Source organism: Coturnix japonica, chromosome 9, assembly GCF_001577835.2.
Source record: "Coturnix japonica isolate 7356 chromosome 9, Coturnix japonica 2.1, whole genome shotgun sequence".
In the NCBI taxonomy this organism is placed as follows: domain Eukaryota; kingdom Metazoa; phylum Chordata; class Aves; order Galliformes; family Phasianidae; genus Coturnix; species Coturnix japonica.
Window position 1 is genome coordinate 14,820,365 of NC_029524.1, and position 13,250 is coordinate 14,833,614.

The window sequence follows — 13,250 nt, forward strand, 5'->3', positions numbered from 1 at the left end:
GGAAAAGTGCAGACATCTGCTGGAACTTCCATATCTAAGCTGTTCATTTACAGGAGCCAACTTCTGAAATCTCCACAATTAGATCTGCATTGTTCTTTCTCAACAACACTGCCTAGAAAGAAAGGGTCTTCTCTGTCGGGGCCAATCCAACGAAGCGTTTGACGTTATTAAATAATAAAGCGATTGTGATTTACATTGTTGTTCAGAAAAAGGGCCAATTATCCACTGTTATGTTGCCATAAAGATCATATTAACTCGAATTAGTAATCAAACAATATGCTAGCGTTAAAAGTATAGAGCGGACAGCGCGAGCGGGCTTGTCGCATCCTCACTTGTGCTGGTAAAACCGGAGCGCACAAACACTGCGAGGGGCGCGCAAACTTCGTTCTCAACGGGAGAGAAGTGAGCGAGGTGCCGGCGGGCCGGGCCCCCGTGTCGGCGCTTTGCAGCGAATTCAGAGCCACCCAAAGCTCGGGCTGCTTTTGTGTTTACAAATTAATTCTCCATAATATCGCAGAAAATATTCCACAGCGCTCGGCGGATCGGGCACTGTTTGGTTGGTGCGAGGTTGGGTTTCGGATTGGCATTTCGATGGCTTTTGGGGTTGGGTTGGGTGTGTTATTATTATTATGACTATTATTATTATTATTGCTATTACTGTTATTATTATTTGGAACGCCGTTTTTAAAAGATTTCAACCCGAAGACGAATCTCAGCGCCACCCAAACGCGGACCCAGACGCATCCCTGCACTCCGCCAAACGTACTTCGCCATAATCAAATAATTATTTTTATTAAAGCAGTTATTAGGTTTATAACTCATTTGCCACTTAAATTTGTGCAACCAACCAAGGCGATCTAAATAGGTTTGAGTTGCCCCTTGGGTCCGGGATGTAAGCGGTAAGCAGGAGGATTAATTACGGGTGTGCGCAGCGCCGGGACACAAAGGCTGTGAGCAGCGCGGGGGCTGCGGTGGGAGCGGCCGCCCCCCGTCCGGCACCGCCCGGAGGGCACCGCGCGGCGCTGCGCAGCGCAGCGGGACCGGGGGCGGCTGCCGGGGGGGCTCACACTTGTTGGCTCCCACCTCCGCTGCCGGGTGATGCTCCGACGGCAGAGCCCCGTTGGAAACGTCCCGAAAACAAAGTGAAAACCGTCCGTTTTTTGTTTTTTTTTTTTTTCTTTTTCGTATCAATATTATCTTTTCCCTCACGCCTCACCAAGATCCGCTCTTTTGTGCTCGGGGTGACGAGAGCTGACCCCTGGGAACGCGTTGCAGCACCCACCGGAATCTGCCTGATTTCCACCGTCATCTGCCGCGACCACGTCGCGTTACAGCGTGTGTGAGGGGGGTCAGGTTCTCTGTCAGCCTCCCCCGTTTAGCGGTGATCAGGCGGAGTGCCTTTGCCAAACCGTTCCAGAAGCTGACGCTATTTGTTACCACAATTGGAGGGGGGTGGGGAGGGGGGGGGGGGGGAAGAACTTTCACAGTAACGTGGCTCTTTATAAGCAAACACAGAGCAATTTTCCCCAGCGCAATGCATCAGCAGCTACAGCCAAAAGAGCTTAACGTGCTTCTTGCAGGACGGCTGCGAGGAAGCAGCGGGCGCGGGGGCTGCTCCGGGCCGCCCCGAGGAGTCGGAGCGGTGCGCGGCCGCGGTAGGACGGGGGGTGGAAGGGGGGGCACGGCCAGAGGCCCCGGGCTGTGAGGTCAGCTCTCACCCTGCGAATCACTCCGAATAAAACTCGAGGAACCGAGTGTGTAACATCGGGCTTCCCCCGAACAGATCGCGGGGAATTAAAAACCGATAATAATAATCATGATAAAAGTGACGGAAAGAAGCCAAGAAAAACCAATCCACGCCGAATTAGTAGGACCGTAAAGTTTCTATCCGTGTATAAGGATAATATATTAAGCCAAAAAGGAGACAGGTTATCTCTAAACAGGATTAATATGCGTTCGTGTGTAGGATTAGACCATCTCATCCATTTAAAAACAGGGTCTCTCCTCCTCCCCACGCCATTTTATTATATATATATATATAAAAAATCCTCCACCAACTTTCCCTGCTCGGAGCTCTCGAAGAAGCATTTTCTTCATCGAGAGCCTTTTGTTCTTTCTTTTTCTTTTCTTTTTCCCAATCGGACGCTGCTGATGGCCCGGTCTGAGCCGCCTTGGAAGGGACTGGGCCAGTCTGTAAAACCTGTGATCAAAACAGACCTGTCTTCAGAGCGAGCACAGCAGATTTAAATGTTGGTCAAAAGGAGTCACAACTGTTCATTAAAAGCAAACCCTAACTAGGGCTAATGTATAGCCATTTTGTGAGCTCAGGACTGTGGAAAGAGGCTAAAAAAGTCTGAGTGTGAGCTGATGCCGTGCTGGCTGGCAGTGTGTGGTCTATTGTAGGGAATGTGCTTTTTCCACTGAACAGAGAGCCCCCCTCTTTTATTCCCCAGCTCTACTGCACCTGCACTGGATCAGGGAGCTACTGCCATTCACCACATCAACACAGAAGACATCTCTGACAGCACTCAATTCATTACATTTCTTCCTGCTTTTCAAACCAACACACAAGGAAAAAAAAAAAAAAAAAAAAAAAAAAAAAAAAAAAGAAGAAGAAGAAAGAAAGAAAGAAAGAAAGAAAATAATAATAATAAAAAAAAAGAGTATTGCCAATCAGTGCCGGGGGGGCAGAGGGGGGGGGCAGGGAAGGAATCTTACAATACTTGATATTCGCAACTCATTTCGGATTTCATTAGTCAGAAAGCTCACTCCTCACTCAGCCGGTCACAACTTTTTCCCTTTCTCTCTCCCCGTCCCCGTGCGCTGAGGAGGCGGCAGGAGGACGGGGATGGGGGGAGTGCAGCAGCAGTGCCACCTCGGTGCCCCCCGGAGCCCCGGGCCGGGAAAGCGGGGCCGATTCCGGGGCTGATCCATAATTCATGGCAGAGGAGCTCTCTGGAGAATCGAAGAAAGGGCCCAAGAGAGCAAAGCGTCCCGGAGCGCTGCCGGCAATTCCCGTGCCCGTGTCGCCGCGGGGCACAGCCCGGGGACCGCGGCCACCCGGGGGGACACAGCGCGGCCGGGGACAGCGGGGGGCGAAGTCTGGGCCGGCGGAACTCTTGGGGGGGGGGTTGGGGGAGGAGGGGGTGGGGGACTCTGGGAAACGGTCGAGTTTGTTTCTTCCCAAATCGTTTTTCAGAAGCATTTGCAAGCGAAAGAAACCGAGCCCGGGGTTTTAGATTCAGGCATTTGATCTCGCCGGATCCAGACATCTAATTAGAGTGGCCTCAGCGATTGGAACGGTGTTAATTCCCATTGTTCCCCGCTCGGCTCTCGTGGCCCCGCACCGCTGGGTTACGTTCCTTTTCAAAACCGGGTGAAGAAATCTTTTTATTTTAAACCTACTATATAAATAAATACATATATTCCTCCCCTCTTGGCGGCCCGTTTGCTTCTCTCCGACCAAAATACACGCTCCTGGCTGCCGCTCCTCACACCCTGGCGCAGCTCCTCCGTGGGACTGAGCGGCCATAAATCCCGAGGAGCTCTCTCCTACCTGAACAGCAGGAGCAATTCCGACTGCCTGCTGCCGGGTGTACCGCGCGGACCGATAAGGCGCTGTCGGCTCACGCTCGGGACCCCGTGAACCTATCGGTTTCTTTACACCGAACCCCGCTCGGATGCGCGCATTGGGAACACGGAGCGCTGCGGTGGGAAAAGCCGCGGGCGCAGCGTGTGCGTAACGTGGGGGAGAACCGGGGGCGAAGGCCGCGGAGTGCCGGCCCCACTCGCGGAGCGGCAGATTGCTTTTGGAGCTAAAACTAATAATTTCATAACTGATTCCCATTCAATCTGGCGCCGGTGACGTCACGGGGCATTAGCATACGAGGAGGGATGAAGCAGTGTGGCTGGAGTTGATAAGGTGCCTCCTGAGGAATTCGCCGCTTGTTTTAATACATTAATTATTTCTCTGTCTTCCGCAAGTTTGGCAATTTGTAAGGGCTTAAAGGACCCATCGGTCTGGGAGGACGGGCTGCAGCCCTCAACTGCCTGGGTCGGGGGCTGCTTTCCCAGCCCCGAGCATCCCCTCCCGTGGGGGGGTGGGGTCCCATCCCGGTCCCCCCAGCGCAGGGCAGAGGCCCATAGACCGGTGGGGTCTCCCCCCACACACACGCCATTCATCACGTCTGTCTGCGAAAAGCGCCCTCGTGACGTCAGCAGCCCTAACCGCTGAGCGATGATGGGGTCACCGAGGTCCCGGGGCGGGGGGGCGGCGGGGGCCGGGCTTGCCCCGAGTCCCCCCCTCTGCTCAGCGGGGAGGGACGCGCTCTGGGGACCCGTGGGGACGCAGCCCGGCTCCGCAGCCCCCGAAGCCCCCCGGGAACCGCCGCTATGACCCACCGAGCTCCGCCCGACGGGGCGGCTCCCCGGATCCCGCCGGGTACCGCTCTACCCCCCCACCCCTTGGCTCCCCTGAAGGAGTCAACAGCCTTGAAATAACCACTCGTTTACTCGAGGCCGAGGAGGCACTTGGAAGGAAGGAAAGGTTCTTTTTTGTTGTTTTCTATGGAGGGGTAGGATTTTTTGTTTGTTTGTTTGTTTGTTTGTTTGTTTTTGATTTTGTTTTTGCTTTCCGTTGGGAGTGAGGAGGCGATGCAAACAAATCGAAAGCTTAGGAGAAGAACGAAAAAGACATGACGAGAAAATAGAAGAAATATAAAGACTAAAAGAGCTGGTGCACCGAGCTACGGCCCTGCTAGGAGCGGGACGGCGGCAACCGCATCCCGACTCAGGCACAGACCGCCCCGGTATGGCCTTGCTCTGCCCCGGCTGCGCCCACGGCGCTCCACGGGCCCGCGGGACCCCCCTGAACTTCTGCAAGTGGGAATGAAAAATCACGGCTCTTTTGGCCGCCCCCACCTCCTGCACGCACAGGCGCACACACGCAGATACGCACATGCAGGCACATACACACACACACACACACACACACACACACGCTCTCCCATGGCTCAGCCACACTCCCCCAGCAGCTCAGTGCCCCCCCGCCCCCCGTTCCGGCTCCATTCGTTTCCCCGCTCCCCCCGCAGTGCAGCACCGAGCGGGGCCTGCACCCAAACCCGGTCTCCAAGCTCGGCCAGCTCCGCGCCTCTCCTCGTTCTCACAGCCACATTTACCACTCCGAGAATTTCCATTTCTGTGTTTCCTATTTTTCTAGTTTTTTTTGTTTTTTTCTTCTCCCCTTTCCCCCCAAGTCTGTAAGCAAAAAAGCCTCCGCACTCACTTCAGCGCCGGATCTCCTCGCCAAGTGAACTCGATTCCTCAAAAGCAAAACAGGACCAAACTTCTCGCATCCCCCGGGCCAGCGTCAGAAAACTGCTTTTAATTACCAAAACCCAACTAGCGGCGGTGCTAACTAGCGGGCGATCAAACCGCAATCAAACTTCAATCTCTGAGCAGTTAGCTATAAACTGTCAGCAATTGAAAAGTAAACCCGGTGCACACAAAGGCTCTGTTTAATTTTCTCGTTGTAATGGCTCTAAATGAGGACCCCATCACTATGCAGTTAAGCGGTGTTGCTTGTCCCCCTGAGGCGCTGATCAGTTCTTTTTAATGTGAGAAAACTGGCAGCTCGAAGCCCGTCAATGGAGCTCCCACAACAAAAGTCCTGAAAAGCTGAATGAATTGGGTTTGTAATTACTGCTTCCCTCTCCCCCCTTGCAGCTTATCTCTTATTCATTCAACATATATTATTGTCACCTAATCGCACACTCCCAACATTTTTTTTTTTTAGTATCTACTACTGCGGACATGTTTGTTGTAGAAATTAAACAAAATAACCCTCCTTCTGCTCCCCCCATCACCCCCCCCCACCCCGCTTCCCCCGACCCAAAGGCTGAACCGCGGTGTCAGGACCCGGCAGGGGCCAAAGCGCGGACCGGGGCTCAGCGCTCCGCTCGGGAATCCCGCACGCACTTTAGATTTTAATATTTGAGTTAGATCGGGATTTAAATAACTGAAGTGTATCTAATCACACCTATCAGCAGTGGGCCTCTTTCCTTCGGCGGGACCCGGGTTAAATACTGCTTCAATCCGCCTGCTCTGAGGAGCGCAAGGTTTGCTCTGCTGCACGTCGGGGCCGGCGAGGGGCTCACCCAGGGGGCCTTGGGGGTCTCCCGGTACCGCCACCCCCCCCCAGGCCGGCACAGCGCCTGGCTCCGGGGCCCGAGGTGCCCTCTGCAGCCGCTGCCGCCCGCGGGGCCGAGCGGAGCCTCTCCCCGCTTCCCCCCTCGAGAACCGTCGGTTGCAGAAATAAGCGCCGCTATTACAATCGCATCTCCTAACAGTCTAAATAATTAATTGAACCATTGCTCTTTGACCCTCGGAAAGTCCAGTAGGGACCCGTTTGTAGTAATAATACCCCCGAATGAGCCCTTGTCAAATATTCATTTAGTGGTTAATGTGAGCGATGTCCCCCTGGGACGGGCTGTAATACCAGCTTCCCGGCTTTGGCAAGAAACCCCACTAATCTACCTCTCCAGTTCCGCAAAATATTTTAACACCCCGGCCCTTAAACAGCCGTAAAAAAAAAATCACAGGGGAAACTCTAATCTCATCCTTGGGTTCATTGCGGCTCTGCACAGCGTTGGCGAAATGTTACACCGACGCTCATGGACCGCGCAACGCCATGGGATGGAGCACGCTGCAGATCCGAGGGGATACCCGAAAGGGCTCCGAAAACAGAATAAAACCGCAGCCACGGGCTCCGCTATCCCCATCTCAGCTGCAATAAACGCCCGGAATAATGGCTGAGGTGTGAATGGGGTTACTTAATGCGTTGCATTGAAAATTAGCAGGGACAATGGCGTTCTTCCAAGTCGCACTTTAAAAATAAAAGGGTTCAGCTGGACCTAGAAAATGCTTTGGGTTATCCTCAGTAAACGGATAAATGGATGGATGGATGGATGGATGGATGGATGGATGGATGGATGGATGGATGGATAGGAGGAATCTGCCCAAGGGAGATCAGGTTTCACCAACATATATTTTACATCACAGTCCGAAATCTAAGCTCAAACAAATTGCCCATATAAAAAGTTGCTGAAAACACTAAGCCTGAATATGTGGTTTAGTGTCTTTGTTTAATGGTATTACCTCGCCTTCTTCATGAGAATTGTAAAAGCACCAACGATTCCAGCTACCCCCCTCGACTATTTGAGTTAGCACTTCAAAAAGGGGCCCGGTTTTATTGCTGTTAATTGGCTAAGATTCGCTCTGAAAGAAAAAAAAAATGGAATCGAGATATCGATTGGGCTTTTATTCCCAGTCCCTTTTTCTCAGCGAGGTGAGCGGAGCGGGACTGTGCGCTCACTACCACGTGAATAATCCCCAGATGCATTACAAACGCAGCACAGCTCTGAATATATATATATATATAATTTTACTCGTTGCATTAATGCAAAAGAAATAGAATAGGTTGGGAATGTGCAATAATTGCCGTGTGCTCAAACACCGAGACGGCGCGGAAATAAAAGGGACAAAGGGAGTTGAGCTGCAGCACAGTGAGCAGAACCCCACAGCCCGGCAACGGGAGTTCTCTGGGCACCCGGCTGCAAGCAGGGAGGCCAGAGCCGAGCCTGGCGAACAGCACAACGAAACAAACCACAGCGAGCCAACTAACTCTTCTTTTGTGATTTTTGCCCGCTTGTTGTTGTTGTTTTTGTTGTTGCTGTTTCTCCCTGAGCTAAATCGCAATCCGGCAACCGACCAGAAACACGAGAAAGAAAAGCTGAGCCGCGCTCGTACCCGGCCTGTTCCTAAGCAAACCGCCACGTCCGTGCCTCCAAGCACAACAGCCACGAGCAGGACACGCGACCGCTTTGCAATCACAGCCCCCCACTTCCTCAGGCGCCGTGTTCCTCCCGTGCACACCCGCACCTCCCCACTCGCAGTTCCGAGGCGGCCACAGGCGCGTTGGCAGCTCCGGACCCACGCGGGGCCGCCGGGGAGCAGAGGGGCTGCGCCGCCGTTCCCCTCCTGCCGCCCCCGCCGGGCCGGGCCCAGCGGCAACGAGCGGCCCACGGCGGCGGCGGTTCCGAGCGCACAAAGTAGAGAACTCTACCTGGCACCGACGGCGGAGCTCTCCTCCTTATCTGGCGGGCGCCAGCGCTTCTCTTTGGGGCTTGCGACCGGCTGCAGAGATTGTCCGAATTGGGGGCTACACCGCGCTGGCAATTCAAGAAATAGGATTCAAGAAAGAGCTGTGATTTCGCGAGCGAGTCTCCGCCGTTCACCCGTTTCGTTTTGTTCTGCTCGTTTGTGCCGCTTTTCTCGTTCCTTACCTTGGCCCGGCCGAGTTCCCCCCCCACCCCCCCGCCCCCACCTCTCACCTCCTCCTGCGCTGCCCCGGAGCGAGGAGCGGAAACTTTGGGAAGTGCGGAACAAAGGCAGCGCTCGGGCCCAGCAGCAGCAGCGCTGCAGCCCCGCGCCGCGCCCCGAAGGCCCGCACGGCTCAGAGGGGAACCGCAGGGCGCGGAGGGAGCGCGGATCCCTCGGCAACAAGTGGCCGACGGGACGGGACCGGACGGGACTGGGGCCTCCGCTCCGCACCGCCGTGCCCCGAGGACGGTCGTCCCGGTAAAGCGTATCGCTCTGCGTCCCTACCTATCCATAAGTATAAAAATATTCATGCCTCGGTATACGGCTGCATTATTTATAACAGTCTGTCGGCCGCGGGGATCCCTTCCTCTGATGAATTATTGAAAAAGAAAAAAACCAAAAGGAAAAAAGCAGCTTGCGGTACAAAAATAAATCCAACACTCAAACGGAACTTCAGTGTCCATATGTCAAAAATTTATTTATCTCAAACTGTGCATAATGGAGTAAAAACTTAACTTGAATATGTACCTGTTATAAGGATGGTATTAGTTCAAATATATACATGGACTGTCGGCAGACTGATTGCAAATAATACAGAGCCGAATCTTTAAAATACAACTACGGAAAATGAGGAGGAAAAAAAAAAAAAAAAAAAAAAAAAAAAAGTTATGAAAGAAGGCTTCATGTTACTCTGCCAGTGTTCTTATGTCCTGAAGAGGTATGGTTAGCCTAAATAATTTTGTTCAATTACTAATATATGTTGAGAGGAAAAAAAAAAAAAAAAAAAAAAAAAAAAAAGGAACTTAAAATATCATCACAATAAATGTACAGAAATATTACAAACCATAAGAAAATATTTCAAACACAGTAAGTTCAGGTTGGGGTTGGGGGGGGGGGGATTGTTTGTTTGTTTTTTTCCTTCTCTTTGAACGGGATGAAGTCTGGAAACAAAAAAGTTATTATAAATTAACAAACGGCGTGTGAACCTTCATGGCCTTTTGTTTTGTTTTTTTTTCTTGCTTTTTAACCAGAAGTAAAAAAGAAAATAAAAGCAAAACGTCGTACATCGAAACGTTTGCCCTCTCCCAGCAAACCAAGCCCACGGCTCGCCAGTCTTCCTCCTACCGCTTTTGCCTTTTGTACAATTTCCAAACCAATTTTCAACGTCCAAATGCTGCAAAATAATTCCCTCTCCTCCCGCAGCTGCCGTCAGCAGAGCTGCCACGGCCACGGTGCTCCACGGAGAGTCTGTGTGGTCAAAAAATCACTCGCGAATTCTCGGCTTTGATTTCTCCCCTCTCCCTATGAGCGATGGACATTCTGATTGCCATGTGGAGTTTGATAAATACTGTACAAAAGTTGCCTGCAAATATTCAAACGTTCTCCTCTCCGCTCTTGGAGTCTAAGCTCTAAATATTACCGGTGAAGACTTTTGCAAACTTTTCCTGCAAAGTTCCTACCGTTCTCACTAGAACTTTAAAAAAGTTTTGTGTAGTCGCTTCCCCTCCGAGCTCTATACAAGTTCCTTTGTCGGCTTTATTTCTGACCCCCTCCCTGCCCCCCCCCCACCCCCTCCCCTTCCCCCCCAGAGTTTTCTCTGTACAAAAATAGTCCAAAAAAAAACCACCAAAAAACAAAAACCAACAAAAACAAAACAAAACAAAACAAAAAGTCCAGAATTTCTAATAAAAGTTTTTTGTTGTTGTTGTTGTTTGTTTGTTTTGTTTAGTTCTCCTTCCCCCCCCACCCCCACCCCGCCCCCCCGGCCCCTTTGTCTTACATACATTTGAGTAGAAGGGAGTGTGCCATTAATGGCTGTGCCAGGAACAGGTGCACTCTGGTAGTGTTGGGACATATGAAGTCTGCTTGGGGCAGCTGGTTCTGGTACTTCAGCACCTGGTAGATACATGCTGATCATGTCCCGAAGGTCCCCGGCTTGGCAAGGAGCCCTCGAATGAGACGAGGAGGTGACTACGGGGGGACTGGAGCTGGATTCCGTCTTGACCACCGAGCCCATGGAGCCCAGGGCCATGCCCGGGGTCCCTTGCTGGGAGTACGACATGCTGTAGGTAGGCGATCCGTTCATGTACGTCTGCGAGCTGGTCATGGAGTTGTACTGCAGGGCGCTCACGTCGTAGCGGTGCATGGGCTGCATCTGCGCCGCGTTGTGCGCGTTCAAGCCCGGGTGCTGCGGGTAGCCGAGCTGCTCTTGCATCATCCCATAGCCTCCGTTGGTCCAGCCGTTCATGTGCGCGTAACTGTCCATCCTCTGGTTCACCCCAGCTCCCAAGGTGGCCCCAACCCCTACCCCGGTCGTCATGGTATTGGTGCCCGGCGCCAGTAAGCCCCCTGGCAACGTGTACTTATCCTTCTTCATCAGGGTCTTGGTTTTCCGCCGGGGCCGGTATTTATAATCCGGGTGCTCCTTCATGTGCAGGGCCCGCAGCCGCTTGGCCTCGTCGATGAAGGGCCGCTTCTCCGCCTCGGACAGCAGCTTCCACTCGGCCCCGAGCCGTTTGCTGATCTCCGAGTTGTGCATCTTGGGGTTCTCCTGGGCCATCTTCCGCCGCTGCCCCCTCGACCACACCATGAAGGCGTTCATGGGGCGCTTGACGCGGTCCGGGCTGTTCTTCTGGTTGTTCGCGGCCGAGTTGGAGTTGCCTGTGCCTCCCCCCGAAGTTTGCTGGGGGGCGGGAGGTTTCAGCTCGGTTTCCATCATGTTGTACATTCAAACTACTTTTGCCTGGAACCAGCCCGGAGCGGAGAAGCGGAGCGGAGCGGCGCCCAAGTCCCGAGCCGGACTTCTTTTTTTTTCTCTCTCTCTTTTTTTTTTTTTTTTTTTTTTCCTAGGGAGGGGTATGAAGGGGGGGAGGGGGACTCCCCAAAACCACACTTGGATCGAGATCAGAATCTTCCTCTTCGCTGATGGATTAATAATGCTAATAACTGCTATTATTACCGCCGGAGCCTCGGATTTAAAAAACTTCTTCCTCCTTTTTCCCTTTTCTCTGCCTGCCGCCCTCTCTCTCTCCCTCTCTCTCTCTCTCTCCACCTCGGTCTTAAAGAGCCAGCAAACTACTTTACCCCCTTTTGCAAACACACACACTCTCTCTCTCTGCCTTGACAACTCCTGATACTTTTTTGAACAAGTTAATAGACAACCATCCATGTGATGGGGGCTTGTCAGGGAATAAATGCGTTCGCCCCGGCCAATCAGCGCTCGGCGGCTCCGCCACTGAGGACAAGTCTCTACCCCTGGTTTTGCATGAAACGGGGCGGGGGCTCTCAGCCGCCGGGACGGCGCGGCGGGGGGGGGCGGGCCCAGGGCCGGCCCAGGCAGCCACTGGGAAGCCTTTGTATCTCCCCTTCCAGCAACAGGTCACACACGCCTTTTGGAGGAAGTGGGTAAACAGCATTGTTGCTACGTTGCTTTTTTTTTTCTTTTTTTTTAAGTCGATGTTGGAAGAAGCCATAAGGGGAGCAGGAATGGAGGAATGGTTTCCCCTCCACCCCCCGCCCCGTTGCGGTGTCCCCTGAGCCGTCCGGCTGCGTGTGCAGCGCTCGCCCCGTCCGTGGGGAGCGGAGCCCCCGCCCCGGGGCTGCCCCGCCGACAGGAGCCGAGCGGGCCCCGAGCAGAACGGGGCCGGCCGTGCCCTTCTCTCTCCCTCCTTCCATCGTGGGGTGCCCGCTGGAAGCAGGAGCGGAGAACCCCCGACGGCCCTCCCGGCACAACGCGGTGCGCGGCCTGCAGCCCCGGGACGCGTCCCGTGTGCGATGCTGGGTGGGCGCGCCGGGCGGGGGGGCGGCCCGTAGGACAAATAGGTAGTTTTGTTTCTCTTGTTGTCGCTACACGGGGCTGCACAAAGCCCCGGCTAAGTTTACTTCCACTCTCTTGTTGGGATCTTTGTTGCTAAAACGCACTTGACGACAAAGGAAGGAGGGGAGAGAAAGGGGGGCGGAAGGGGGGGGGGGGGCTCTAACCAGCCCCACTCTACGCGCACTGCCGCGCCCCGACGGCGCTGTTCTGCCCGCGGCCGCGCTCCCCGGCAGCGCCGAGGCCCCCCGAGAAGGGCCCCCCGAGAAGCGCGGCCCCAAGCAGGGCCGGGTTGGGGCCGGGGCAGCGCCCGGGCGCCCCGCGAGGGCTCAGCCGCGGCACTGCGGCTCCCCCTGCCGGCACCGTGCGGAGCAGCGGGAGATGGAGTGGGGGGAAGGGAGCGGCCGTGCCCCCCCCCCGCCCTCCCCCGTCCTGGTAACGCGTAGAAAAAGTGCGGCGGGAGAGGGTGCATCTCTGGATTATGCAAATAAATGTGATCGGCTTTAACGCGTGTAATTCGAAGGTGTATTTATATATATATATATATAACCTGGAGAGAAGAGACGGGTTGAAAGCGTCGGAAAATGGGCGCGCGTTGCGGGATGCGCGCACCGGGTGATGCGCGATTTTTGCGCGGCCCGACTGCCCCCGCGCCGACAGCTTTTATTGGTCGTGCACGGGGCTGCGGTTGATAACAACGTTCCAAATCATAACGATAATATTACAGCTTTGGGGATAATGAAGTTTGAAAAGCGGGCAGGAGCGGGCGGTGGTGGTGTAACAAACGGATACCGGAGCGCGGCTCCGCGCGGGGCCGGGCCCCTTCCTCACTGCGTTTATCGCACCCATAAAGGATGGGAATTGCCCAACAACTGCGTTATGGGGCGGTATTTACAGCTTCGTTTGAACTAACTGCTTTAATTATCGACGCAATCAACTATATTTGGCGTATCTGCATCATAACGCGCTATAGAAAACGAGGTGACGGCCGTCCGGCTCCCCGAGGAGCTGCCTCCTGCTCTGGGGGCGGTGGGTGCGCGGACGAACACGGCCGGAC

At 54.0% G+C, this 13,250-nt stretch overlaps 1 protein-coding gene and 1 long non-coding RNA gene across 16 annotated transcripts in view; both read right to left on the reverse strand.

Moving 5' to 3' along the window:
- LOC107318221 overlaps nt 1-13,250 on the reverse strand; it is a 228,497-nt gene that overhangs the window by 22,608 nt on the left and 192,639 nt on the right. The window contains exon 1 of one of the 15 annotated variants that reach the window (XR_004308324.1): nt 5,285-5,836. The exons of the other annotated variants lie outside the window; for them this stretch is intronic. This is a non-coding gene — a long non-coding RNA (uncharacterized LOC107318221). Of the gene's footprint in view, nt 1-5,284; nt 5,837-13,250 lie in introns of those variants that run through there. 15 annotated transcript variants of the gene reach the window in all.
- On the reverse strand, nt 9,252-11,815 carry SOX2 (SRY-box transcription factor 2). Its single transcript, XM_015871804.2, has one exon. It carries the CDS (start codon nt 11,105-11,107, stop codon nt 9,893-9,895), a length of 1,215 nt encoding a protein of 404 aa, XP_015727290.1. The 5' UTR covers nt 11,108-11,815; the 3' UTR covers nt 9,252-9,892.

Excerpts from the sequence above, each read along its gene's own strand:
- SOX2 (XM_015871804.2), bottom strand. The coding sequence starts at position 11,107 with ATGTACAACATGATGGAAACCGAGCTGAAACCTCCCGCCCCCCAGCAA.